A 24,168-nucleotide genomic window follows, 5' to 3' on the forward strand; every position below is an offset into this window, starting at 1 on the left:
TAAGCGAAGTAGCATAGCATAGGATAGGATAGCATAGGATAGCATAGGATTATAAGATTCTTTTCGGTTGTCGCCTTGTGATATGATATGATATGATTGATATCTTTCTTTCTTTCTTTTACTTTGTTTGAAATTTTCTTTTCTTTTCTTTTTCACAAATGACAAGTGGCAAACATCTACCTATCTACCGACCTAAGTATTTAGATAGATAGATAGATATAATCATTATGTATTCATTCATTCATTTCTCTATCTACCCTTTCCTTTCCTCCCTGCTCTCCCACCTACACCTATTAATTTCTATTTACATAATTCTCGTCTCTTATCTATTCCTCTACTCCCCCTTCTTCTTCTTCTTCTTCTTCTTCTTCTTATTCTTCTTCAAACCAAGCCCTTTAACATCCTAATCTTTAATTCCATTGCATGCGTGATTTCTTTTCCGTGATTTCATCATTCCATCATTCATCTATTCATCATGTATTAAACCAACCTAAACGAAATTTATCTAATCCAATCCAATCCAATCCAATCCAACCAACACCCTGCTCAAACACAATAAAGCAAAAATACATTCATTCATTCATTCATTTATAATCGTATCCAACAACCTCTCCTCTTTTGTCTCCACTCCCTCTGTATTCCTTCACCCCCTTAATGAAAATCCAACCTCACAATACTAAAAAGCATATTTTGCAACACATGCACCATAACCACGACGCCCGTAGGCAACAGCTCAGGCCACGCCGCCAAATCTCGCTTTCCCTCCGCCGTCACATTAATCTTCCATCCCCACCAAAGAATTCTCCTTGTGATCCAGCCCGCCACAATCTCACAACCCCATGTAACAATCGACGCGTAGAACGTGAGGCGGAAATCGTATTGCGGGGTTGCATTTGATAGGGGGATGTCGGAAGAGGGGAGATGGTGAGGAATGTGTGGTATGGAAGGGAAGAGATTGTGGGCAATAGAGGAGAGGGTTTGGTTTGTTGGTAGAGGAGATATTGGTATGTCGAATGCGAAGTAGGGATAAACGTCTTTATTAGCACCGTAATGTAGAACCAAGATACTTCCTAGAAAAGTAAGCATTGAGACGTTTTCGCTCAAGCCTCGGAGGAAGATGTTTCGGGTGCAGAATTTTTGATATGCGGTATATGATTGACCGTTAAACCCGAGAAATGTGAGAAGCGAATGAAAGGGTGCGGAGAAGGTGAGTGGTGCGAGGAGAATCAGGAAGGAAGAGGACATTATTTGGAGGTAGATAAATTGTTGAGGTGATCGAAGACGAGCATATAAAGCGCGGACGTAGGTTTGGTAGGTTAAAGCGAAGTAGCTTAGAGATCATGTTAGTTTTTTACGAAGAAAGATACAAATTGGGAATCTTACAGTTTAAAAATCCAACCAAGGGGGTAACTGCCTACTCTTTCACCCTCGTTACCCCCCAAAATCCACCCGCATAATCCATCCAATAAATGAACCGTCACAACCCAACTATAAACATATACGAGAGTTTCAATCGTACTATGTGGTAACGTTCGCAAGTATATCTCTGCATAAGTTTCTCCCAATAGGTAAGTCAATATAGCTATGAGGAGAGCCGAGCAAAACCACATAAACCTCACAAAACTTGCTGGCAACCAACGTTTCCTCAGCATACGTGAAGCATCTCTTGAACGATAAATATCATCCGATGCTAAAGCTACCTCTAGAGAAGCATTTGGATCAAAAGTACTTTGACTTCGAATAATATTTGCTCTTCGTGGTCGATCTCTTGCATTGATTGTATCGATATCACCTGTCCACCATGAAGAAGTGAAAAGTCGTTGAGTTTCAGAAAGAGGAATACGTAAACCAAGGTGTCGTTCATGATTAAGGAGGATAGCAAATGCAACTAATAATGGGATTGCCATAGCGAAAAATGTCCAGCATATCCACGCTGTGTTATGGGATGTAATATATCGAAGTTCGGGTATACAGTAAAAAGGTATCGGGGCTGCTATTGACATTGCGGCAATAATAGAGACTGTAATGGGAAAACCAAGACTTTTAGGCCACCTAATACATGTTAGTGTATATACCAATCAGATCCAACAAGTCCAAATATACCAATTCAGCGAATAAATGTTGAAGACTTTGGTAATCCACATTAATGCTGTTATATTATAGAAACCATAATATACGAATAGAAAGAACCAAAAGTTAATTTCAACTCTAGCTTCTCCGTGACCTGGTATCTTGTGTCCGAAGATGGTCGATGGTGCATCCACTATGTTGTCGTCATCTGGAAACTCGTATTGTGGAAATGGTAGCGCACACCATGCAACAGCCTAATATTCTCAAACGGTTAGTAAAAGCTGTTCAATGTATCTGTGCATCCGCAGCTTTTCAATATGAAATTCGTGACAGCTTTTCCCGAACTAAATTAAATGACGCTCCGCTGGCCCTCCGGGGGCCACTGCCGTGGAGGCCGACTAGCATATTATAAGAAAAATATCGAGCGCAGCGAGCTATGGGGGTTTGGGGACTAGCCCCCATCATCATCCCAAAAGAAACGCTGACGTGGGTGCAGAGTAGTAGAGTGCAGGGGAGAAAAGCATAGAGACTTTGGCATTGAGAAATTCCCACCCATATTATCCCCATCATTCCCTACCCACCCCAGCCACTACAGCGTAGGTAGGATACTAGAAGATGGGATATGAAGAACCGTAAGAACATTGGTCTAGAAGCATTGCCTGATCAACTCAAGCTTACGCGTATAAAGATCCCCTCATAAACCAAATATTTATGTCCCTCACTTCACTCCACAAGTCTTTTGTTTCCCCCAATGTCCACCGCACAGAAATCTGCATTCCCATCCCTCCTCCCCTTCGCCTTCGCCTTCAAACCCAAAAAACTAAAGAAACCCCCTCCATCTCACTCACCAAAACACTCGGCGCCCCAACCAATACTCCCCACCTCCACCACCACCTCTCCACACACCCCGCCACACTCCTCTGCTTCGGCTCTATCCACGTATCCCTAAACTCTCCTCCCCATTTCCTGACCTTCCCTCTCCATCCGTACACTCCCCCCTCGTCCTCCTCATCCCCATCACAATAATATCCATCCACTCCCCCCTCATCTCCCTCATCTCTCCCTCCAAACGCGCCGCCACACCCATCAATAGAAAATCCTAAGAGAGATTTCCTGCGCGCGCGCCCATTCGTATCGGTATGCGCATTTGGCACTGCACGAAATCGGCCTAGTAAGGGAGAAGATTCGTTTTGGAAGCGTTCGCGTCCTTGGTCGAAGGTGAAGAAGGAAGGCATTTCTTTCTTGGGCTCTTTCTTATAGGCTATTCCATGAGAGAGGGCTGATTGTCGGATGTAGTGGATAGGAGGTATTGGATAGGAAGGAAAGTAGGCATGCAGATACACAAACTCGACCCTCCTGGATGCAAGAGTAGATTGAACAACTGTGTATCGGTGGACTTGTATGTATGTGAGAATGCGTATCGTGAGACGTTGTAAATGTAATTGTGACCGTAACTGTAACTGTATGTTGAATCGAATCCAAATCCGAACCCAAATCCCAATCCCACTTGCGTATACGATAGGAAAGAAAAGATACAAACCCAAACGAAGCAGAGAATCTTATGTATGTGCAAAGAAAAGTTCAGAAAAGTTCTTGAGATTGATGTATGTACCTATGTATATACCCTTGATCTCCAAATCGCAAATTGCAAATTGCAGATGGAATTCAGACGGGATGGAGAGAAATCTTTTTCTCGGGGTAGTAACGTATGTATGTAACCTTGTGAGACAAAGTGAGGAGTGGAAAGTTGTTCTCCCTCCCACTCCTATGTCCCCGCCCCTCGCCTCTCCCTCCTCACCGAAAGAAATTGTTGTGGTTGTTGTTTTTATTCCAACAAGGCTGGCGCCGCAGCCGGGGTGGATTATTTATTTTATGTTAACTTATCTTATTTTACTCCGTCGGTTTATTTACTCAAGCAAAGGTAAAGAAAGGTAAGGGTGCTCGCTCTATTTACCCGTCGAACCAGCCAACCAAAATCCGGCTAAGATTAGATAGAGTACACAGTATGTAGGGAACCCTTGAGCGTGAAGTTTATTGGGGTCGAATTTCCTTATCGGTGAGAGCTTGCTTGCTTGCTTGATGATGGATTGAGCTTAACTTGATCAGTCCTCGAGTGACTTATTGTGAGTAGACTCCGTTCTCTGTGCTAGCACTAGACTAATGAAGAAAAGCAGTGAAAAAAAGTGGGATTTTGGAGGGGTGAACCGTGTGCGAGTTGTGAAGTGGGATGTGGGATGTGGCTTGAGGGTATGATGTGATTTAGAGGAAATTTTTGGGAGTGTGGGTTTCGGGAGTTGGGGAGATGGAGAAGGGATGGGATGGGACAGGATGAGTGAGTTGTAACTTGTGTTATGTGTTGTGTGGTGTTGTGATGTGTGTTGATGTGTGTTGATGCTGGTTGTGGGTTGTACGAGAGAGACTGCATTTTTCGAGGGGTGGGACTATGCTGCGAGACTGTGGACATATGCTGGGTGGGAGAGAAGAAATGACGGGGCCAGAGGAAAGGGAAAGAATAAGAACGTAAAGAGGGAGAGGTAACGGTAATGGCAATGGCGATGGCGATGGCACTTTGATTCATAGGTATGCGTTGATGTTATGTGGATATGTGGATATGTGAATGCAGAGAATGATAGATACTCATAGACGATATGTATGATGTTGCATAGCAAGGTGGCATAGATAGATAGATAGATAACTTGGATTGAATGAATGAGTTTCGCGCTGGATTCTGCTATATTTCTGTTCTGTTCTGTCCCCATCCATCCATCCATCCATCCCAAAATCCAAAATATTATCCAAATTGACATCAATATATTATTTGATCCCAAGTCAACAAATATCCTTAAACCTCATCGCTGGACCCTCTCCGCTGAATGAGTATATCCAACCCAAGATCAAGATATCCGGCACTCTGATGCAAAAGTCCTCCCTCTCGTCATGAAACCATTTCCTCCCTCTGGTTAACCTTTCCTGCTCTCCCTCATCATGTATAAATGCAATGCCGTCTATGTGATGAATTTACCTGGTCCCCTCAACCAACGCCCAACAACATGTTTTGTGACTTTTGATTCCCATTCCCCGGATGGAGTATTTAATCGCGTAATAATGTTGCGACTGGAGCAGAAAGTTTGTCACGTCCATGCAAGAAATCCAATTCCAAAATAAATAAATATCCCATACAATGTCCCCCGAGTTGTTGGACGAGTTTTCCGGCAGCTTGGGCACTTCCTCCTAGAATGAAATATTAGTATATATTCATATTCATATTCGTCAGGACCAATCATTCCACAAGTCTGTGGAAGTTCTCATGGGTGATTGATCGATGGGATAAATCTTACCAGTAGCAATGATATCATCTACAACCAGAACTGATTGTCCTGGCTTGATAGCATCTTTCTGAATTTGGAAATAATCCTGACCATACTCCTTCTCGAAGCTTGCCTCCTCCGTTGGACCCGGCAACTTTCCTCTCTTTCTGACGGGAGCAAATCCTGCACCCAATCTCAAAGCCAGCGAGGGGCCAAACAAGAATCCTCTAGCATCCAAGCCCACTACCACATCTGGTTTCTTTCCCCCATTCACCAACAAGACTTGCAGTTCGAGAGCGCGGATCAAAGATTCGTGAAGATCGTGGTTGGCGAAGAGCGGCAGGATATCGACGAAATCGATGCCCGGGATGGGGAAGTCGGGGAAGTTTCGCAGGGCCTTGCGTAATTTTAAGGTGACGCTGGAGAGTTCGGTGGAACGGGTGGTGGACTCGGACTCTCGTCTCTGGGCATCTTGGATTTCTTCAGTAGGATGGGAGGTGGGAAGTGGTTGATTTGACTCTGGGGATTGTGGGGAAGTCGACATGGTGAAGAGAGAAGAGAGAAGAGAGAAAGCAAGAAAAGGGAAAGGGGAAAATAGAGATGGTACGTGTATGTATTTTGGTTGGGTATAATACAATAATAATACGGACCTAGATACCACGCAAGAAATTTGATTAACTCGAAAGGAAAAAAAAATAATCAAAAAAATCTTTAATAGGAATATGCGAAAAAAGCGAAATGCGGCGACCCTCGGGAGACTACTGGCTAGATTGGATTTTTGGAGGGGTAAGGTTGTGCGTGTGAACTAATCACATAACAATACGACTGACTAGGTGCGGGAGGGACTAGGGCATCTTTTGGCAGGGACTAGGACACTTTTCATGCAAAATATGGTTAAGTGATAGGTGATGGATGGGTGGGTGAGCGAGTGCTGGATGGAATGATAGGTGATTAGCTGTTAGACATCCATTCCATCTTCACAATCCCATGCACTGCGGTAAAGGATGACTTGGGTTGTTGGGTGGTTATTCTGAATCGTGTCTGGATACATGTTAGGTTGGTTACATGCGGTATATTATACATGTAGGTAAATGTGTGTGTATATATGTGTGTGTGTGTGTGAATGCATGCTTACCGCAAGTTATCTAGGCTGCTTGCTGCATTCATGAAGCGGTGGATGTTTTGGTTCTGATTCTGATATTGATACTGATATTGGTCTTGAATTAGACGAGGGCAGCGTTCAATATGAATAAGGTATAGCTGATAAGAAGAGAAACCGATACTAGGCAAGAACAAGTTGCCAGCTATTCCCGTCTTACTTTGTCTAGACTTTACTATGATTATCCAATACAACAGATTGGGAAGAGGGAAGGCTGGTACAAGATGAGTGTTGTAGTAAATAAGAATTAGCTTGCAACACATAACTACTATGGCTACCATCATCACAAACTGTACATGAAAGCTGCTCCTCTCCTTTCCTCTCTCCAATAGAGCGAAGCGAAGAAGCCTCCACGGCAGTGGCCAAGCGGAGCGTCATGTATATGTGTAGTATGTAGTATGTAGTATGTACTTTCTATATATATATACAAAGATTAAATACAGCAACGAAATACCATCTGCTGTATCTTTACCTGCCTACCCACATAGGTATGAGTGTTAGTGTGGCGGTTCATCATATCTGATATTATCCGGGATCTAGATACACACACATAGATGTAGAACTACTAATTGGTTTTTTGGTTTTTAGCTGGTAATGCCCATCTAGCTCAGGGTTTATTTATCAGAAACGGTCAATCACTTGTATGTATGCATTCATTTGTTCGACCACTGCTAACAACTTACATACAGATCGAACACCTCTCACAATTGATTTTTTCCATGGAGGGGTAATTCTCCCATGCTGGCTTTAAGGCTCAAAGGAAGGCATGCACGTATGGTGAGATAAGGTGGGGTGGGATGAACAGGGTTATTACTCATCCAACTCATCCAATCGTTCATAGCATTCGAGCCATTCATGCCATTCACATCTTCCATTCGAACTATCAAACTAAAATCGGTTGGCTAGTCATTAATATGTTATTAACTTTGATTTTGACTTTGACTTTGACTTTGACTTTGACAGCACACCCTCTTTCTCTGTTCCATCCCGATGTAGGAAGATAGAAATATATCATTAATTAGCGTGACATGGTTACTTATGTTTACATAGGTCACCTCACTGTTGCCCTATTATATGACATCTACAGATCCAAGTGTTATACGAAGTGCACAGTAGTAAGTCGGTAGACCGTTGAACTGAAATCACAACAAACAAGAACCTTTCCCCACGCTTTCATATGATATGATATGATGTGATGTAATATGAGATGTGATTCGTATGCATCTCCATCGAGATCTGTTGGGATTTGGCATTTATCCCCTTTGATTCCGACAGATGGATGTTAAGTGAAAGCCATCACACAAACATTGGCTGGCCACCTTGGTAACCTTCGATGGGTAGACAGGTATTCCAACAATACTCGGTCTGACTCGAATCACTCGATAGAAGAGACACCTTGCCTTTTGCCTATTTTTATCATCTAATGGCTATACCAGTATATTCGGACCTACCGTTTATTCATTTACACATGTTATCTCTCTAACCTGATGGAGATTTCTTGAGCCGCTTAATTCATAATCTCACTCTAACTAGCTAGCCAGCTACTACCCATCCATCCATCACCTTTTCTTCTCTCGTTTCCACAAGTCTCCAAGAAAATGACTGACTGCATTTGTGAAAGACTGGGTGCAGAGAGCGAAAAGAGATGTACGAGTACTGGTTGGTGGTGGAAAACTCGATGAGGTGATATCAATACCCAATCATAACCCCCAAAGGAAGGATCTGAATGCACTTTGTCTTGATGTGCAACCATTTCTCAACATTCTTCCCCGTTGTGGCTGAACGGGAAGAAAATACCCATTGAATCATAAGTTGTGGACATCTTTCACATGTTTGGATGATGAACCTTGAGGGGGAGGAGGGGAGGAGGGGAGGTCGTGTAAGACCATTCCGATATACTTCCTTCGCAGAACCGTCCATGGCAATATCTGGACCAACCTAACCAAAAACATGAAAAGCTACGATGACATTGACTTATCACAACTTGTCACACAGAGAAGAGAGTACGGAGTGTGTGTCATGAGGTACTTAGTCCAGCAACCTTCACCATGTCACAGAATCTCCATACATGCCATGCCATGCCATGCCATGCCATGCCATGCTATCCACGTCAGGAAAAGAGTGACAGCGTGCTGTAATGTATGGTATTGCATCCACAACACCACATGTTAAAGCGCGACATACTCCGTAATTTGAACTTTGTCCCATTCTGTGCTTATCGATAAGATATTTGTCTATCTCTCGTTCTTCCTTGACCGCTCATATTACGCATTACGCATTTCACAAGAGGACTCGAGCAGAGCATTGCCGGCTAGCATGTTCTCCGGAAGAACACGAACGACTCTTGGAATGAAGGGGTACCTTACCTTACCTGACCTGACCTTGGATGAGAAAATTCTTTTCGCCGGAAAAGGTAACGATGAGTCTAGATTTGAAGAACCACACTTTCTTCGGACTCTCAATCGGTCTTTCTTTTCTTTTCCGTTCTTTTTCCTTCCTGTCCTTGAGAATCCAGAATCCACGTGTCTAGTCCTGGGGTGGAAGTGTTCCGATATCCAAAACAACCCTCCCTCAACCATTCGAGCAAACCAAACCATGTCCCTCCCCCAACCATCACGCAGCATCTCGTTTCTTCGGCAAGTCGGGTGGGTAATCGCTATCTTTCCATGTATTATCATCATCCTCGCGCTTTCTAAATATAGACCATGCGTTGGAACTTGGATGGAAGTCTTGTAAAACTTGAGACACGAAGAATGAATGGGACTCGGAAACCCAACATTCGGACCTCGAAATATCCGGTCACTGGTCAGGCACAAATCATAAATCACAAATCAAACTTGACATAACATAACATGACACAACACAACGCAAAACTCGGCCAACGACAAGTACTTGACCGTTGAAAATATGAATCGTCAAACGGCGGTGGAGACGCAACGAGACTCGATGCCATACATACAGGTAGTACCTGCAGAGGTGATCATGCTAGCGCTTTCATTCCCATGACGATTTGCCGTTATTGGCCGACGATGTTGAGTCAATAATCTTGTGTGTCTGTGGCCAATACCTACCTACTTCATTGCTGTACTGTACCGAGAGTTGCATTGCTTCGAGTGGGCAGGATTCCGAGTGGTTCGAAATCTCCCGGCGGTGTGAGGTTTGTTCAATCCGTGTGGTCAAGCTCTCTATCAAAGATAATTTGACTTGGGCTTCATTCACCCGCTGCATAAACGTTGAAGAGGAAAATGGGCATCGCACTTTCGATGTTCGTGTTAGGTGTTTTCAACGTTGGGATTTTGTTTTCAACATCTTTTCGATTTGTTTGAGTAATTTTTCAAAATGGGATCATGGATGTTGTGGAGTCTCCTTCTTTCTCTACGGAAAGGTGATTCAAGATTACCTGTTACTGCGGGATAAGCTATATTATTAGGGTGAAGATCTTTCTGTAGTTGACTTCATTCAATTCCCATTCATTCGATTACATCGTCATCTCAACCAACTGTCTAGATACCATGAAGCTACTCCATAAACATCCCATCAGATTAAATCCCACATAGTAACATGTACCCAATGCCGGAATTCTGCTGCAAAAGCTCGGTACCTAAATATAATATACCCATTATTCCGTTGGAAATATAGCTACCGGTAGTTCAAGGTTATATAACAACTTCTTGAAGGAGAATCACTCAACAACACATAACCATTTACTAGCTGCATTATATATATTATTCGCAATCACAAATAAAGGAAAAAGAATCGAGGTAGGGCCAGCCATGTATTGATGTGATTCCAAAATATTCAGCTGATCATATCTGGAAATCAGACTGGCTAGCAATAAGTACCTACTTTTCGCTAGTGCATTGGCAATCACAACTCGAGCTTCTGCATTTGTTTTTGTAGCTATGACGACATACACTCCTTCTCCCGCCAACCTACTCGCAATGAAACATCTAGCTCGTGAACTGCCATCTATCAGTCATATGAATGAAATTCCAGTAATTGAGATCCCATCCTACGCTCCCTCTCTCACAGAAATTAAAGCATTAAATACTTACCTCCACCTCCGAAATAACAACACACCCAGAGCCCAGTTAGCCATTCCGAGAGATACGCGAGAAGTGCACGGGGGTGGAGAGATATGTTGAGATGGTAGGGTTGGACTCGAGATTCTTTTTTGGGGGGGGGAAGTGTGATAATGATGGACTTGTGGTTGGCTAAGTGGGATGCTTTACTCTACATCCATCTTCAATTGCTGTATCGTACGTATCGTGTCGTATGTAGGTATGTTTGGAAACAAAGACGCTAGATCACTGATCTGATTGCCTGTTCTTGAATCTACACAACATATCATATAGCTACTGAAATAATAGTAAATTCAAAAAAAAGAATTCCTCGGTGTCTACGAATTATATTATTTGATATACTCGAGTAGATAAAAACAGGAAGGATAGAGATAGCTTATTCCATGCCCTACGATTCCCAGGCCTCGCGTCTGCCAAGATGGACTAGCTTTCTTCTCCGCGTTGGTCTTTTGGCTGCGGTGTGTGACGAGGAGAGTTTCGATGTTCGATGGTAGATTGAGGGTTCTGCTGTATTTGGATGACGAGAAAGAGGGAGAGAGAGAGAGAGACTCTCCTTCTTCGAGAATGAAACAAAGAAATCTCGCTCGTAAATGACTGCAGTTTTAAGCTTTAACAGGCACTTCTGCCTTGGGAGCTCTACCCGCTTTTCTCTTCTCCAGTACAGAGTCCAGATAATAGGAGATGAAGCTCTATTTGAGAGTTCGGTTCATTCGAAAGGAAAGACGAGCACGAACGACCCCCTGCCCTGCTGCAGATGAGTTACATTTCCTAGAATTTCCAAGGGGTTTCCAAAAATAGATGGCCTGGTAGATGCGCCGTCTCGAAAGGAAAGCTGGGTGCCGAGAAAACTCGTCCGTCACCGCGGTTCAAAGCAATGTCACGCTCTTCGTTGTCAGCAGATCGCTCGTCTTTTTGATGTATATGCATATGGTGTTCAGAATTAAGGGAGTAGGCTAGTGGAATGCATGTATTATTGACTATGTAGAATTTGCTGTAGTGATCTAAATCTAAAACCGGAAGTGGAAGATATTATATACGCACATTAGGTGCACGTGCCATATCTTTCCAACACATAGATAGGATAGAGTCTCGCAATGGAAGCGGGACACTTCCTGTATATCGTATGCGACGTTCCTCAGTACGTACGTCATGTCTCTCTCGCCTCTGATTTCACCAGCGCTATGTTATCTCCGCTAATTCGAATCAACCCGGGACTTCTTGGCACACACTCTCTCTGGGCACTTCCAACCGACCTCGTTCATTCATTCAGAAAGGGTTCGAGTATGTCTCGAAGGAAGATTACTCGGTGTGTTTGTTTGGTGAGCGAACATATTCTTGCGGAATGCCACGCGGTGCGGAGAATTAACAACTGCAGATTGCTCGGCGATAAATTCGCGTCGGTTCTTTTACTTTGAAAATTTCATGATCGAGCTGTGGAGATTGTGTTTTTTTTCAAGCGTTTTAGGAGTAATCAAAGAAGATTGTGTGAACGGGTTGATTTCTGCGACTGCGGTTGTGTAAGAGGTGGGTTGATGGCATTAGTATCCAGAGGATCGAACGTGTTGCTGTTGTTGTGGACGCGGATACGGACGTCCTAGGATCGAATGGCAGACAGGGCAGCACCAGTCCTGCGAGAGCAGTCGACGAGGTGTGTACGACTCCACAAATTATCTTATGAAGGCGTTGGGAACCTAAACCAATAGGAACACAACACAACGACTGCCAGCTCTGCGAGAGCAGTTGCGAGATGATCCTGATACCCTTTAAAGATCTTGAGAATGCATTTTGAGAACCAGCAGGCAGAGCACAGTCCTGCGAGAGCTGTCGCGAGGTGAATCTGGTCACTGTAGAAACTTCTGAGAAGGCGTTGGGAGCCTAAGAGAAAAGCACATCCAACACTAAATCCTGCGAGAGCAGTCGGCGAGGTGTGTTCAATATCTGTACCAAATTTCTTGAGAAAATGGTTGTGTGGAACCAATTGGAAAGTCGTCCGCGCAATGTCATTTGCATCTTGATGGTGTTGATGCAAAGAAATTGCTTCTAGACTCTGATAGAAACATACTAAACTTCACAGCAGATGATGTAGTAGTATGAGAATCTACTATTCATGATTAGAGATATATCAAATATGAACGAGAGAAGAACAAACCTTGATTTCAGCACATTCATTGCGACCTGGTGATTCACCAACTTCCGTGTAATCATTGCGCTTGAACTTGTTATTACAGAATTAATAAATTCAATTTCGCTGCCTGCTGTGCATCTGCTTGCTGAGACTACTGTTAGGTATTGTTCTTCTAAAAAAGGATGGTATTTATATCTGATTCACTGGTGTGGCGAGCAGAAGTTTGATCTTACGTACAGCAAGCGAATTGCTATTACATTGTCGTCGAGCTGGTTTAAAGAGGCATCGCGGCTCTATTTTAAAAGAAGAGGACTTCTATCAGCGATAGAAAACAGAAGGTTGAGTTTATGTCATACCATACCCGCTTGCGTTTCCGATGTGTCAATAAAAGGCGGCTTGTGATGAGCTCCTAATGTTCTTTTGTGGGCTTCTCGGAGTTTGAATGAGAGGATGAGGTTGTGATAAATGAATATTATAGTGATAATGGATATATAGCTGTGGATAACAACTCAGTCTCAAAGTAGCGTAGATGGAAAGAGGTATAACAGGAGGGGCGAAAAGCGTTAACCAGGGTTAGCTGTGATAGATAGATATTAAGGAGACATCTGAAAAGAGAGTTATTTGAAAGGGGATTTTAAAACTCAGCAAACAATTAATTAGAATTAAGAGTTTGTGGGTTATTTTGGAACTAATATTTCTGCTTAGTCGGGAATTCGAAGACTCTCACTGGATACATCTTCTATACCCTCGAGGGTATCCTTAGCTCAGACAGAGTTTTCCTTTTATGATCCAATTCAACTTCTTAATCTTTCTTTGAGTTTCCAATCTACTTTTCCTTCAATAAGAACCTCATACCTCCTTTTCATAGACGCCCATTGTCAAGTCACAGACTTCAGATCGATAGAAGCATTCTTTCCAGCGGTTGGGCCATGGCCATGCAGCTTTACATGCTGAAAACAATTACACTGGAAGGAAATCACCCTCGGTCTCTGGAATGTGCTCAACGCTTTCAACTCTGTAGAGACCGAGGGTGATTCTGATAATATCAAGAACTTCTCCGCCGTCATCATCAATGATACGGTTTTCAAGTGTAAGTTCCAAGATCTGTTTTCGTTTTTCACACGCCAGGGCAGCAGTCCAAGGTGGCCATAGAGGTCATCAAACCCCTTCTTTGATCTCGTCCAGAAGATACAGTGAAGGCACAGAAATTCATCCTAAAAGTACTGCTGGACCACAAAAATCCCAGCAGCAATCTTTCGAGTCGATTCAAAGTCAATTGCTTCTGTGTTTAGCCTTGATACTAGAGCTTTAGTAATTTCTACTCCAAAAGTCTTGTTTATACTCTGCCATTTCCTCTGTTCCGCTTATTGCATAATACTGTACTAACTTAGCTTTAGAAAGTTTCACACACACTGGTGAACACCGTCAGCACGTTTATCCAAACGGAGAGACCTATGAACAAGTTCCAAGCTACTATGCGAGTGTTGAAACACAGCAAGCTGTTTGAAAAGGTGAGTAGGAACTCTCGTTTTGAGAACAAACAACTAACAAAAGCAAGATAGATATTCGAAAATATCACCATTTTTGTTCCTTTGCGTGTTCTACAATGTATGCATCCGACCTCTGCCTTCACTTTCTTTCTTCATTGTCAGGCATCAGGTCTTTGTTTATACATCTGCTTACTCACTCAAGCTTCAAAGGAGATCTTTCCAGCAACTGGGCCAAGCGATGCGGCTTTCGAAGTGGGAATCCGAGCTCTGGGCAACACCCAGAGCCTGGAGCTCCAATTACTTCACCATCTCAACAACAGCCAGTCCATTCGCAACATGACCGTGAATGGGTCTCAAACATTCTAAATGGTTACCTGAATGTCTCAGATGAATGGATCTTTCATGATGAGGCTGTATCATCTTCTGTTGGTCGCTCAAAGAGTGTTATTAGCAGTTGCTCGACCTTGATCAATCATGATCATGAGTCTGTTGCTCCCTCTCTCGGCTGTCAGCCCTCCATCTTTCGATAATGTCCGAGCAAAGGTATGCGTAAAAAATCTTGAATCCGCAGAATACACACTAATTTGTTTGCACAAAGCTGAGCTTTCAGCTCCGATCAAGAGAATTTTGGTGCCGATGACAATATTTGAAGCTGCCTGCTAGACAGGATGAAGGAACTGGACCCACTGTTTCGTTCATCACACAGACAACGATGATCTCTCAACTAAGCTTGAAGCATATGCCAAGCGTATGGTGCTGCCGGTGACAATATTTGAAGCCAGTCCCCAGTGAGCAGAGGCTTCCAAAACGACGGGGAGATGCACTAGAGAAACTAAGCGAAAACTTATTCAGAACGGGTAAGCCAAAAAGGCCACATGACGACTCGTAATTTGCAACCTCTTGTGCTCAAGGCGCAGTGGCAGTAACGAGTGTCACCACGACCAGAAGCAATCGAGTATGATGGGGACTGGTATGGCGTGCTTCTTAGCATGAGTACCGAATAAAGTTCTGAACTAGACGACATTAATCTGAGACAGTATAATGCGGAGGAAAAGGCACGAAGGGTTTAGAAATCGGTATGGGTAGCGATGGATTTTGAATATTAGCGGCATTCTTAGTTTATATATCAATAGGTTATCACTCAGCGCGTCTTCTCAATGTTACCTTTCGTGAAGTTGCTACTGTTGGCACTTGCAACATTCATTTATACATTACATGTGGATGGCAGCTAACCATTCTTTTCACAAAATGTGATAACTTCTCGTTCTCCAGACCAACTCGAGAGAGGCCGAACAGATATCCTTGAATGTCTATTTCCTAAGATAGAAATTTTCAAAAGAATGAGCAGAAAGGCAACTAAAATCCCATGAACTTAAGACTTAATTCTGATGCTAACAATCTTCTAGTGTGTCAACATCTTGAGGGAACCTTAGCATACCATTCAAGAGACTCCATCAAAATCCTGAACAGTAATGAAATCGCAATACGACCGAAATGTCAGTAAACTACATTTTGATCTTAACTGGCACTACCAACACAATCCTGGACTCTACCTACTGTTGCGTGCCTCAGCAGTCTGGTCGACACACACCAGCCACTTTGCAAGTCTCGGCAATTACAGAAAATTCTCACCGCTGCAACGAACAGCCCCCTCAAGGGGGGTATAATGATGGCCGGAATTAACGATCCAACTTTTTGCATCCAAACATTTTTCCTCCCTTGGAGATGTAAGCTCGATGTGCCACATTAAATGCACAATTGCCAGCGGAGTTCGGGATTTCCATAAGAAAGTCAATGAGCTGCATCGAGGACTCGTCTCCTCAACAATGTAAGTTTAGCTGATTCTTTCAAAACTGTTCTGTACTGACAATCCTGTAGTGAAGCAATGAAAAAACACCCACCTTAGCACTCTTCGACGGCTCTTTACAAAGCTACAGCCCTCGGGTCGGATTAGCTCCTATTGGATTCCCAAGAACACATCTGCAATCTGCATTTCGAAATATCTAGGCCGCTTCATTTATCATAGGCAACTTGGCCTACATTGAATCCTGCGAAACCACCAAATCACAGGTTCAAATGCCCCGTTAAACATGGAATAGAAAAAAGACCAAGGTGGCTGTTACCACCGGCCGCTGTTCTGGCCTCGAACAATACAAAGCCCCATGTTTGTGTCCCCGATCATCTTCGAAAACACCATTGTCCGTGTTCTTCTATCTTCTTCTCAGTAACCATCCCTGGGTATGAAAAAGACAGCTACAACTGAACTGGCAGTCACTTAATCGTACCGCCACTCGGCTTTGGTTTGTAATGAGAATATCATTGGCTCTTGCTTTGCGCATATCATAGCTCTCAAGACGTTTGAGCAGTACAACGGCAATGTTGCTGCACATGTGACCAGCATGAGAGAGACTCACAGCTAAGCCAGTCAGCGCTGACAAAACTCTTGAAAAGACGATGGATTCTTCATTGACAGCTGCACAGAGATTTTGGGTGATAATGGCGAATAAGACAGTCATGACTCCATCAATTACAATGCATGATGATAATTCCATCACAAATCATCTCAATCTTTCGACATTCAACAATCAATCACAATCACAATCGCAACTTCGATTAGAAGCTCATCCGTCATTCAACACTCCTCTTAACAATCCAACGGTGTACAACGAGTACTCCCAATCACCGTGTAATTCAATGCAAAGTGATCCTTCCATGGCTGATTCTACTGCAAACAAATTTTACCAGTTCCATGACGATTACCATTACGGTGAAAGGGCACTTGGAAATCAAAAGACTGAACCATGTCACCCCAGAGATGCTCTACGCCCGAAGAATTCTTTATATGACCGCTTACATATCTCATCTGTACAGAGGTCACGAGGAAGACTTGCCTTGGATTGCATGCCCTGGATTGGATGCAATCTCCAGCCCAGGATAAGTCGAAGATGAAGTTACTGGTGATTACGCTAGCCCATAGCGAGTTCTAGGAGAGACTGTTGCGTGCTAACGTACATCCACCAACACCATTTGAACCTTTGCAGGTCGTTCTCCAATGAGAACCACATCTGTCTAAGTTTCAAGACCTCTTTATATGACCGCTTACATGATTTCTCCCGTAATCTAAATATTCGGCAAGGAGCAAGTTCTCTCCTAATCCAACAGCAATTCCGGTTGCATCGCATGGCAAAGCCTCTTACCTAGTCTCAGTGATATGAATAAGACTAGTGCTGCAACGGCTGTTGGTTTGGGAGAGAGGCTTCTCTCTTTTTCTTTTGAGGTTCCTAAAGATGTTCTCAACGTATCGCTGCCAGCTCGAACTTATCGGGGGTCATTGCATAACTTCCTACAACGAGTATACGGGATTCATACAACCCATCAAGAGATTCTATATTTCTGGGCATTTAAACCCTTTCTTTTGCTTTCGATCGCTACCGACAGTTTGTGGGGTCTGTAAATGTCTGCAACGGCATATAATGGATTTGCTTCCAAGTCTTTTGCTTAATGGGAGGATAGACCCGCGAGTATTTCTATGCTCCAAGTCTATCCGTACTTGAAGCATATAGGGGTCCAAGGAGTTCGACGCTACCAAACCTTTCTACCAACAAACTCTCCTAATCGGTACAACAATCAAGGATATCCAATCAGTCAGAATTCTTCAAATTAACTTTGTTCGTGATGAGGTCGATATCTTTAAGAGCTTTCGAACCAACTTGCACACCGGAGGGGCCTAGTTAGCGAATTCATGCAAACGGTCCACCAATGCTCACGATCGAAAGCGGGAACTGCTCAGCTACTGCAAGCAGGACCGACAGGTGATCTTCTTGTTTTAACAAATTTTCCTGAAGTTTTACAATCATGGTGGCAGGTGGCAAAAGCGAAAAGTTATCTGCTGATATCTGATATCGGAGAGCTTCTTATATGACCGCTTGCATATGCAAATTCCGGAAAATTGAGAGATTGTCGACGGAAGCCTCAGAGCGATTCATCGACTCAACATCAACCTCGATGTTATCGGTGAGGCACACCCTGGTCTGTCCTCCGGTACCAGATTCGATGTTTTTGTACCAAAGTAAATGGGCGTGATGGAACTAAACATCGAGGAGGCTATGATCGCGGAAGAGCCAATCAACACTGTAGCGGGCGCAATGGTCAGAAGCTCTTTTGGGCAATTGATATTCTTCTTTGGCGTTCAGGACAAGAGCGTTCAATGCATGGAAATGTGGTGCCTGGCAAAGAAGGGAAAGTAAAGCTAGTTATCATATAGAAAAACATTAGAAAGAGAAGAAAACGTTGATACCAAACTTCTGGTTTTTACAAAGTGAACCATGATGCACCCGCACCTGAAATCGCAATCTTTTAGTGGGTCTATTGCTTGGTGCTGACAGAAAGCTGCGATGGATGCTCCGAAACCATACAAAGATATCATCATTCTCCTGCGAGATTTCCAAGTTCTCACAGGTAGAGAACTCTTTGATGGCATGAAACAACTTCTTCAGATAGGTAGAACTGACATAAAACAAGGTATCACAGGTTTGATTGTGATGTTGAAAGAAAAGACAGATCAAAACAAACAAAAATTTGATGGTGAGATATTGAGACTATTTAGCCGAAGCTGCTCCGAACAACAACCCCTAGAGCTTGTTCCTGGGTTTTGATATCTACTTTTGTATGTCTATTTGAGTGAATCTGTTGTCTTGAAGTAGTTGTCTTTATTTAAAATACTGAATTGCTAAATTTTACTATCCTGGGGTTTCTTATCCACTTAGAAGAGTTCTAACCTGCAAAGAGACCAAGACTCAAAGGTGGTGTGCAAAATTTTCACCCGATTTCGGATTGGCAACTGCAAACAACGATAAGAGGATTACTGTGTCACGTTCTACAATACTGCTATAGCTCTAGATTTCATTCCAACCATGAGCGTCAAAATTGAGTAAGCTAAGGACTTTTCATTCCAACACATAGAATTAAGAAGATGGCGCCAAGCTCATCAGAAATTATGCTCCTCCAAATCGAAGGGACGCGCTAACCCTCCCAGATCCCCTCCCATCCGAGCATGTCTCTTCGACATGGACGGTCTTCTGATAAATACTGAGGACATGTACACCCTATGCGCCAATCATGTTCTCGCCAAATACAATCGTCCTCCCCTCCCTTGGTCGATCAAAGCCAAGCTCATGGGCGTTCCTGGCGGCTCCACCAGTTCCGTCTTCATAGATTGGGCCCAGCTACCCATTTCCAAGGAACAATACGCGTTGGAGCAACGCGAACAACAAAAGCTGCATTTTCCCTCCTGTAAACCTCTTCCTGGTGTTGAGAAATTGCTCAAGGATCTGAGTACAGCACGTGATGTTGAGGGGAATAAAGTACATATAGCATTGGCAACGAGTAGTGAGAAATACAACTTTGGATTAAAGACTAGTAAAGAAGAGACTAGGAGATTACTTGAGGTTTTTGGAGAAGGGAGAAGGGTCTTGGGGGACGATCCAAGAGTAGAGAAGGGTAGGGGAAAGCCGGCACCAGATATTTATTTGCTGGCTTTGAAGCTGATCAATGAGAGTTTGGCGGAGAATGAGGAGCCAATTCGACCAGAGGAGTGCCTTGTTTTTGAGGATTCAGTTCCCGGTGTAGAGGCGGGGAGGAGAGCTGGAATGAAGGTTGTTTGGGTCCCTCATGAGGGGCTACTTGCAGAGTATAAGGGACAAGAGAAAAAAGTGTTGGCTGGAAGAATGGGTATGAGGATTGGAGATGAAGAGCAGCTGGGTCAAATTGATGACGGTTGGGGCCAGCTTCTTCCAAACTTAGAGGACTTTCCTTATGAGACATATGGCATTGTCGTTTCGTAGACTTCACCGCACGTTCGGGCTTGGAAGATTAATTCAACGAGCTAGACTTATTATGCGAAATTTCCTCGATTCATAAAGAACTTTCATGCAAAACGAACTTTGAACCCCAGGAAGCTCGAACTGCCGGTAGATTATCTCACACAAGAATCGCATCCTATTAATCAAAGCATTGTCCGACATAATTGTTAGAGAGCGGCATGATCATATGGTATTTCGGAGAAAGTTGCGCGAGCAGCTACAAGGAAAATCATGATCGATAAACCCCCAAATCTCTCTTCACGGAACAAAGCGTCATCTCTAACATAAATTAGTGCTCGTATCATCACACACATTGTCTCCCGAGCCTTGACGTTGATTAAACGGGCATTTATCCAAGCAATCCGATGCTTCCTCATCCTCCGCCAATTCATATCAGTTTCCTCCACAGAATGACCGAGACCAGCGCCTCCTGTATATTCTAGAGTTGTCTTAGATACACGGGTCTAAGCTTCAAAGTAAGCAATGGCCATAAGCCCTACCCGTCTCATTCTTCAATCAAAAAGAACAAGCTCCGCAATTTTTAGTTCGCTCGTAGTTTGCGGCATGCAACGCTAGCATTACACTGAAGCGAACCCCACTAAGCGCTAGCTTTCATCTATCATTCTGACTTGTGTAGGGGGCCAACACTAATCTATATTTGGGGATCTACAATGTTCTCAGTTGAATACCGGGTATATTAGTACCGATCCAAAAGTAATGGTTGGCTTCCAACGAGCTCGTGGTTACTCGTGGTTTTCTACCCTTGCTCATGGCTTAGATATTGCGCTTCTTCTACCAACTCAAGACCGGATCGACGTATTTCTCACTAACCGTAGCGGATATCAGGAGTGTATTCCATTGATCACTGGTAAACCCTTGAATCTTCCCTCCAGAAAAAATCATTAACAAATTCTCTGAGAGCTATTGCAGGTACTCTATATAAACCAACTAAACGGACAAAAGGAACTTGAGAATTTCCGAGACCTCAATGTGGGTCCAGCCTTCCGGACAATTTGATCGAAAACTATCGTTATATTTTTCTGCGGACAAAAATCTTGATCTTCGCCAAGATATTATTAAGCTTAGGTAATTAACAGCCATAAGTCTTATTAGCCTCACCGATCATTTTTAACCAATAGAAACAGTTTCAATCTTGACCCGCTCGTAGTTTGAAGCTAAGGCCAAGATACCTCCACTATTCTGTTCATCTTCGCGGGGCTCCCCTAGGTGACCCACAGGTGTACTTCATGGAGAATCGCACGATGTCTCCATGTTTGCGCGCTGAATTTGTCGGCAATGATTTTAAGTTTCAACTAATCAAATTCTGAGATATAGCTGAAATCACGGGAAACTCTACGACGTCGGCATCCGACAGTACTTTCAATGTATGATATGCTCGAAATGTCCGACGAGAGTGGTAAACACAAGTTTTCCGATTACAAAGCAGTTCTTTGATTCCATACGAAATGTTCACAATGTAAGGATATTAGTATTTTATAGTGGATTTTCATTGGCCGAAGCGGCAATTTGAGAAGATGCTAGATCCAGTCATCCAAGCTTGCTGGACGAGGCATGTAAGTGTTGTTGGATTTAGATTAAACATGCCAATACATGTGGTATTGGAATAGCAACGTCCTGGCAAACTGTTGTTGGGAGGATTAATGGATCTTGACGCTGGTTAGCTACTAATTGCCCAAGATACAATCGGGAGACGGACAACTATCTAGTCCTCGATCACTATTTAAGGTCTCTTCCCTTCCGCGAAATAGCATTGCCTAACATCGGTATCATTCTGACTATATTCTTCTACATTACTGCCTATCTACTTTAGCATCCTATCTATCTGAAAGGTATCACTTCATCCTATCCCATCATGGATTCATTTAAGTCTACAATTGAGTCGGCAATTTCTGCTGGTAAAATTCCAGGTGCTGTCACAGTTGCTAGTAATGCTACCAATTCCTTCACTCACACTTCATCCTATGGACCTCAATCTCTCCAACCCACCTCATCCACACCCTTGAAAGCAGACGCCATCTTCTGGATAGCCTCCTGCACCAAACTCCTAACCTCAATTTCCGCTCTCCAATGTGTTGAGCGCGGTCAATTTACACTCGATGAAGATGTTTCTCGGATTCTTCCTGAACTCAAACTTGAGGACCTTGATATCCTTCAGGGTTTCGATTCCGAGGGAAAGCCTGAGCTTGTCAAGGCCACAAAAAGCATCACTCTCCGTATGCTTCTCACCCATACATCAGGGCTAGCATACGATCTCTTCACACCTGATCTGCATCGCTGGAGAGCTACACGAGGCGAATTTGCCACGCTTGACAAAGGAACCGTGCTGTCACGTTGTAAAACCCCCTTGATGTTTGAACCTGGAACTTCTTGGGCATATTCTAGTACGTCTCCACTCCTTTCCATATTCACAGACCTTGAAGACACAAGGAAAGACATGGGCTAACAAATTTTCACAAATAGCCGGACTTGATTGGGCCGGTCTGATGATCTCACGAGCCAACAACATCAAATTGGAAGAATACATACATAAATACATATGCGCACCCCTTGGCATCACAGATCTAACATTCCATATCGACCAAAATCCTTCTTTACTTTCACGCTTGGTTGATATGACTGCTCGCGTCGGGGGCATGACTCAATTTGGTACCACCGCCGATCCCACCGGTGCGCTCGTCCATTCCGAGGAAAAGGTCTGGTCACACGAGCAAATCGACGACGCAGGCGGTGCGGGAGCCTTCGTGAGCATGTCCTCTTACCAAAAGGTCTTGCACAGCATCACAATTTCAGACGAGAAGCTTCTCAGCAAAGCGATGAATGACAAGATGTTTGAAGGGCAATTGACAGAGCAGCAACTGGCGACTTTGAATTACATACGTCAGATGCAGGATGTGCGCTATTTAATGTCTCCAACAATCTCAGCCAATACGAAAATTGATCATGGGTTGGGAGGATTGATAGTTCTTGAGGATCTAGAAGGAAGAAGAAGAAAGGGGTCGATGTGTTGGACCGGATTGCCAAATCTGATTTGGTGGGCTGATCGAGAGGCAGGTGTTAGCGGGATTTATGGAAGTCAGTTGGTTCCTACTGCAGATAAGCAGACCATAGAGATGTTTGAAGAGTTTGAGAAGGCTGTTTATGCAGAGGTGGGGGCTTGATGGAAGAGTAGATGTTAGGGATAGTGTACATGTTTTATATAGACGAATGACTTGCAATTTTACTTACAGAAGCGAGCTTACGGGCTTTTTTTCATCTGAGAGTTTTCGTACCTAGCTATCCTTCTTGACTTACAAATATCTTTATTCCTCCTCTTTCCCTCATCTACTTTCCTTCACATACTACTTCAACACCTTCCCTCACGATTTCCAAATATCATGTAGCCTAATCGAGAAGCACACATTATCAAAATTCATATTAGCTAACCATATTAGCTAACCCAATTCCCCCAATATACAGCACAGTCCAGCAGATCTCATCTCACACAAACGCTTTCTCTCATCGGCATAAATGACCTTGACGTTTGTTCTATCAAACCACCAATTTCTTCAGTCAACTAATCTAACAACTACATGCTATAATACAATACCTAATACCTACCTGATAATAATCTACTATACATCTAATCTTATGATCATTCTCTAACTTTCAATATACCCTCACACACACACACACACACACGCGCGCGCGCATATACATATACATATAAACCCAATCCCCAAATCTAACTCCCACCCATCGACCCTCAAGAACCAACATCAACTTTCCCAACTTTCCCAACCAATCCCAAGTCAAATCCCCAATTAACACCATCACCGTCAATATCACCCTAATCCCCACTCTCTCAAAGATAATCCATCCGCCAAAAACTCATATCTACACACGATGTATAACTACCTAATAAGTATACACAACTCACCAAACGATACAAGACATGGTTGATCCAACGTAGCCATATTTTCTAAACACTTTATTCCAGTGCGCCCCAGCGCACAAACTTGAAAAATCAAACTATATGCCCAGTCAAGATCGAGATCAAGAAAAGGATGTTGAAG

The 24,168-nt window shown here is 43.4% G+C and overlaps 8 protein-coding genes across 11 annotated transcripts; 6 read left to right on the plus strand and 2 right to left on the minus strand.

Moving 5' to 3' along the window:
- Nucleotides 1-159: 159 nt before the first annotated feature.
- BCIN_05g00460 (hypothetical protein) lies at nt 160-3,337 on the minus strand. Its single transcript, XM_024692785.1, has 4 exons — nt 2,919-3,337; nt 2,104-2,324; nt 1,384-2,052; nt 160-1,330 (listed from the first exon to the last, which is right to left on the minus strand). The coding sequence occupies exons 1-4, from the start codon at nt 3,303-3,305 to the stop codon at nt 652-654; spliced, it is 1,956 nt and encodes a 651-aa protein (XP_024548566.1). The 5' UTR covers nt 3,306-3,337; the 3' UTR covers nt 160-651.
- An 11-nt stretch (nt 3,338-3,348) lies between these two features.
- On the plus strand, nt 3,349-4,300 carry BCIN_05g00470 (hypothetical protein). 2 transcript variants are annotated; one of them, XM_024692787.1, is made up of 3 exons: nt 3,349-4,001; nt 4,057-4,193; nt 4,242-4,300. In XM_024692787.1, exons 1-2 carry the CDS (start codon nt 3,472-3,474, stop codon nt 4,079-4,081), a joined length of 555 nt encoding a protein of 184 aa, XP_024548568.1. In that variant the 5' UTR covers nt 3,349-3,471; the 3' UTR covers nt 4,082-4,193; nt 4,242-4,300. The 2 variants fall into 2 exon arrangements, with proteins under 2 accessions (XP_024548568.1, XP_024548567.1); XM_024692786.1 differs by having other exon boundaries at nt 4,066-4,193.
- A 65-nt stretch (nt 4,301-4,365) lies between these two features.
- BCIN_05g00480 (hypothetical protein) lies at nt 4,366-6,723 on the minus strand. Its single transcript, XM_001550286.2, has 2 exons — nt 5,409-6,723; nt 4,366-5,301 (listed from the first exon to the last, which is right to left on the minus strand). The coding sequence occupies exons 1-2, from the start codon at nt 5,920-5,922 to the stop codon at nt 5,162-5,164; spliced, it is 654 nt and encodes a 217-aa protein (XP_001550336.1). The 5' UTR covers nt 5,923-6,723; the 3' UTR covers nt 4,366-5,161.
- Nucleotides 6,724-10,931: 4,208 nt separating this feature from the next.
- BCIN_05g00490 (hypothetical protein) lies at nt 10,932-12,833 on the plus strand. Of its 2 annotated transcripts, XM_024692789.1 has the most exons (2): nt 10,932-11,938; nt 11,995-12,833. In XM_024692789.1, the coding sequence occupies exons 1-2, from the start codon at nt 11,714-11,716 to the stop codon at nt 12,007-12,009; spliced, it is 240 nt and encodes a 79-aa protein (XP_024548569.1). In that variant the 5' UTR covers nt 10,932-11,713; the 3' UTR covers nt 12,010-12,833. The 2 variants fall into 2 exon arrangements, with proteins under 2 accessions (XP_024548569.1, XP_024548570.1); XM_024692788.1 differs by having other exon boundaries at nt 10,932-12,833.
- Nucleotides 12,834-13,612: 779 nt separating this feature from the next.
- On the plus strand, nt 13,613-15,345 carry BCIN_05g00500 (hypothetical protein). Its single transcript, XM_024692790.1, has 5 exons — nt 13,613-13,834; nt 14,142-14,255; nt 14,303-14,352; nt 14,437-14,777; nt 14,833-15,345. The coding sequence occupies exons 1-4, from the start codon at nt 13,817-13,819 to the stop codon at nt 14,762-14,764; spliced, it is 510 nt and encodes a 169-aa protein (XP_024548571.1). The 5' UTR covers nt 13,613-13,816; the 3' UTR covers nt 14,765-14,777; nt 14,833-15,345.
- Nucleotides 15,346-19,144: 3,799 nt separating this feature from the next.
- BCIN_05g00510 (hypothetical protein) lies at nt 19,145-20,077 on the plus strand (the record flags this gene model as incomplete). 2 transcript variants are annotated; one of them, XM_001550280.2, is made up of 2 exons in its annotated part: nt 19,145-19,164; nt 19,270-20,077. In XM_001550280.2, the coding sequence occupies 2 exons, from the start codon at nt 19,148-19,150 to the stop codon at nt 20,075-20,077; spliced, it is 825 nt and encodes a 274-aa protein (XP_001550330.1). The 2 variants fall into 2 exon arrangements, with proteins under 2 accessions (XP_001550330.1, XP_024548572.1); XM_024698293.1 differs by lacking the exon at nt 19,145-19,164 and having other exon boundaries at nt 19,301-20,077.
- Nucleotides 20,078-20,438: 361 nt separating this feature from the next.
- Nucleotides 20,439-21,488, plus strand: BCIN_05g00520 (hypothetical protein). Its single transcript, XM_024692791.1, has 4 exons — nt 20,439-20,571; nt 20,733-20,963; nt 21,015-21,181; nt 21,241-21,488. Exons 2-3 carry the CDS (start codon nt 20,813-20,815, stop codon nt 21,110-21,112), a joined length of 249 nt encoding a protein of 82 aa, XP_024548573.1. The 5' UTR covers nt 20,439-20,571; nt 20,733-20,812; the 3' UTR covers nt 21,113-21,181; nt 21,241-21,488.
- Nucleotides 21,489-21,522: 34 nt separating this feature from the next.
- BCIN_05g00530 (hypothetical protein) lies at nt 21,523-23,576 on the plus strand. Its single transcript, XM_001550279.2, has 2 exons — nt 21,523-22,497; nt 22,577-23,576. Exons 1-2 carry the CDS (start codon nt 21,969-21,971, stop codon nt 23,272-23,274), a joined length of 1,227 nt encoding a protein of 408 aa, XP_001550329.2. The 5' UTR covers nt 21,523-21,968; the 3' UTR covers nt 23,275-23,576.
- The last annotated feature ends 592 nt before the right edge of the window (nt 23,577-24,168 follow it).

The sequence above is a fragment of the Botrytis cinerea genome, chromosome 5, assembly GCF_000143535.2.
Source record: "Botrytis cinerea B05.10 chromosome 5, complete sequence".
NCBI classification, from domain to species: domain Eukaryota; kingdom Fungi; phylum Ascomycota; class Leotiomycetes; order Helotiales; family Sclerotiniaceae; genus Botrytis; species Botrytis cinerea.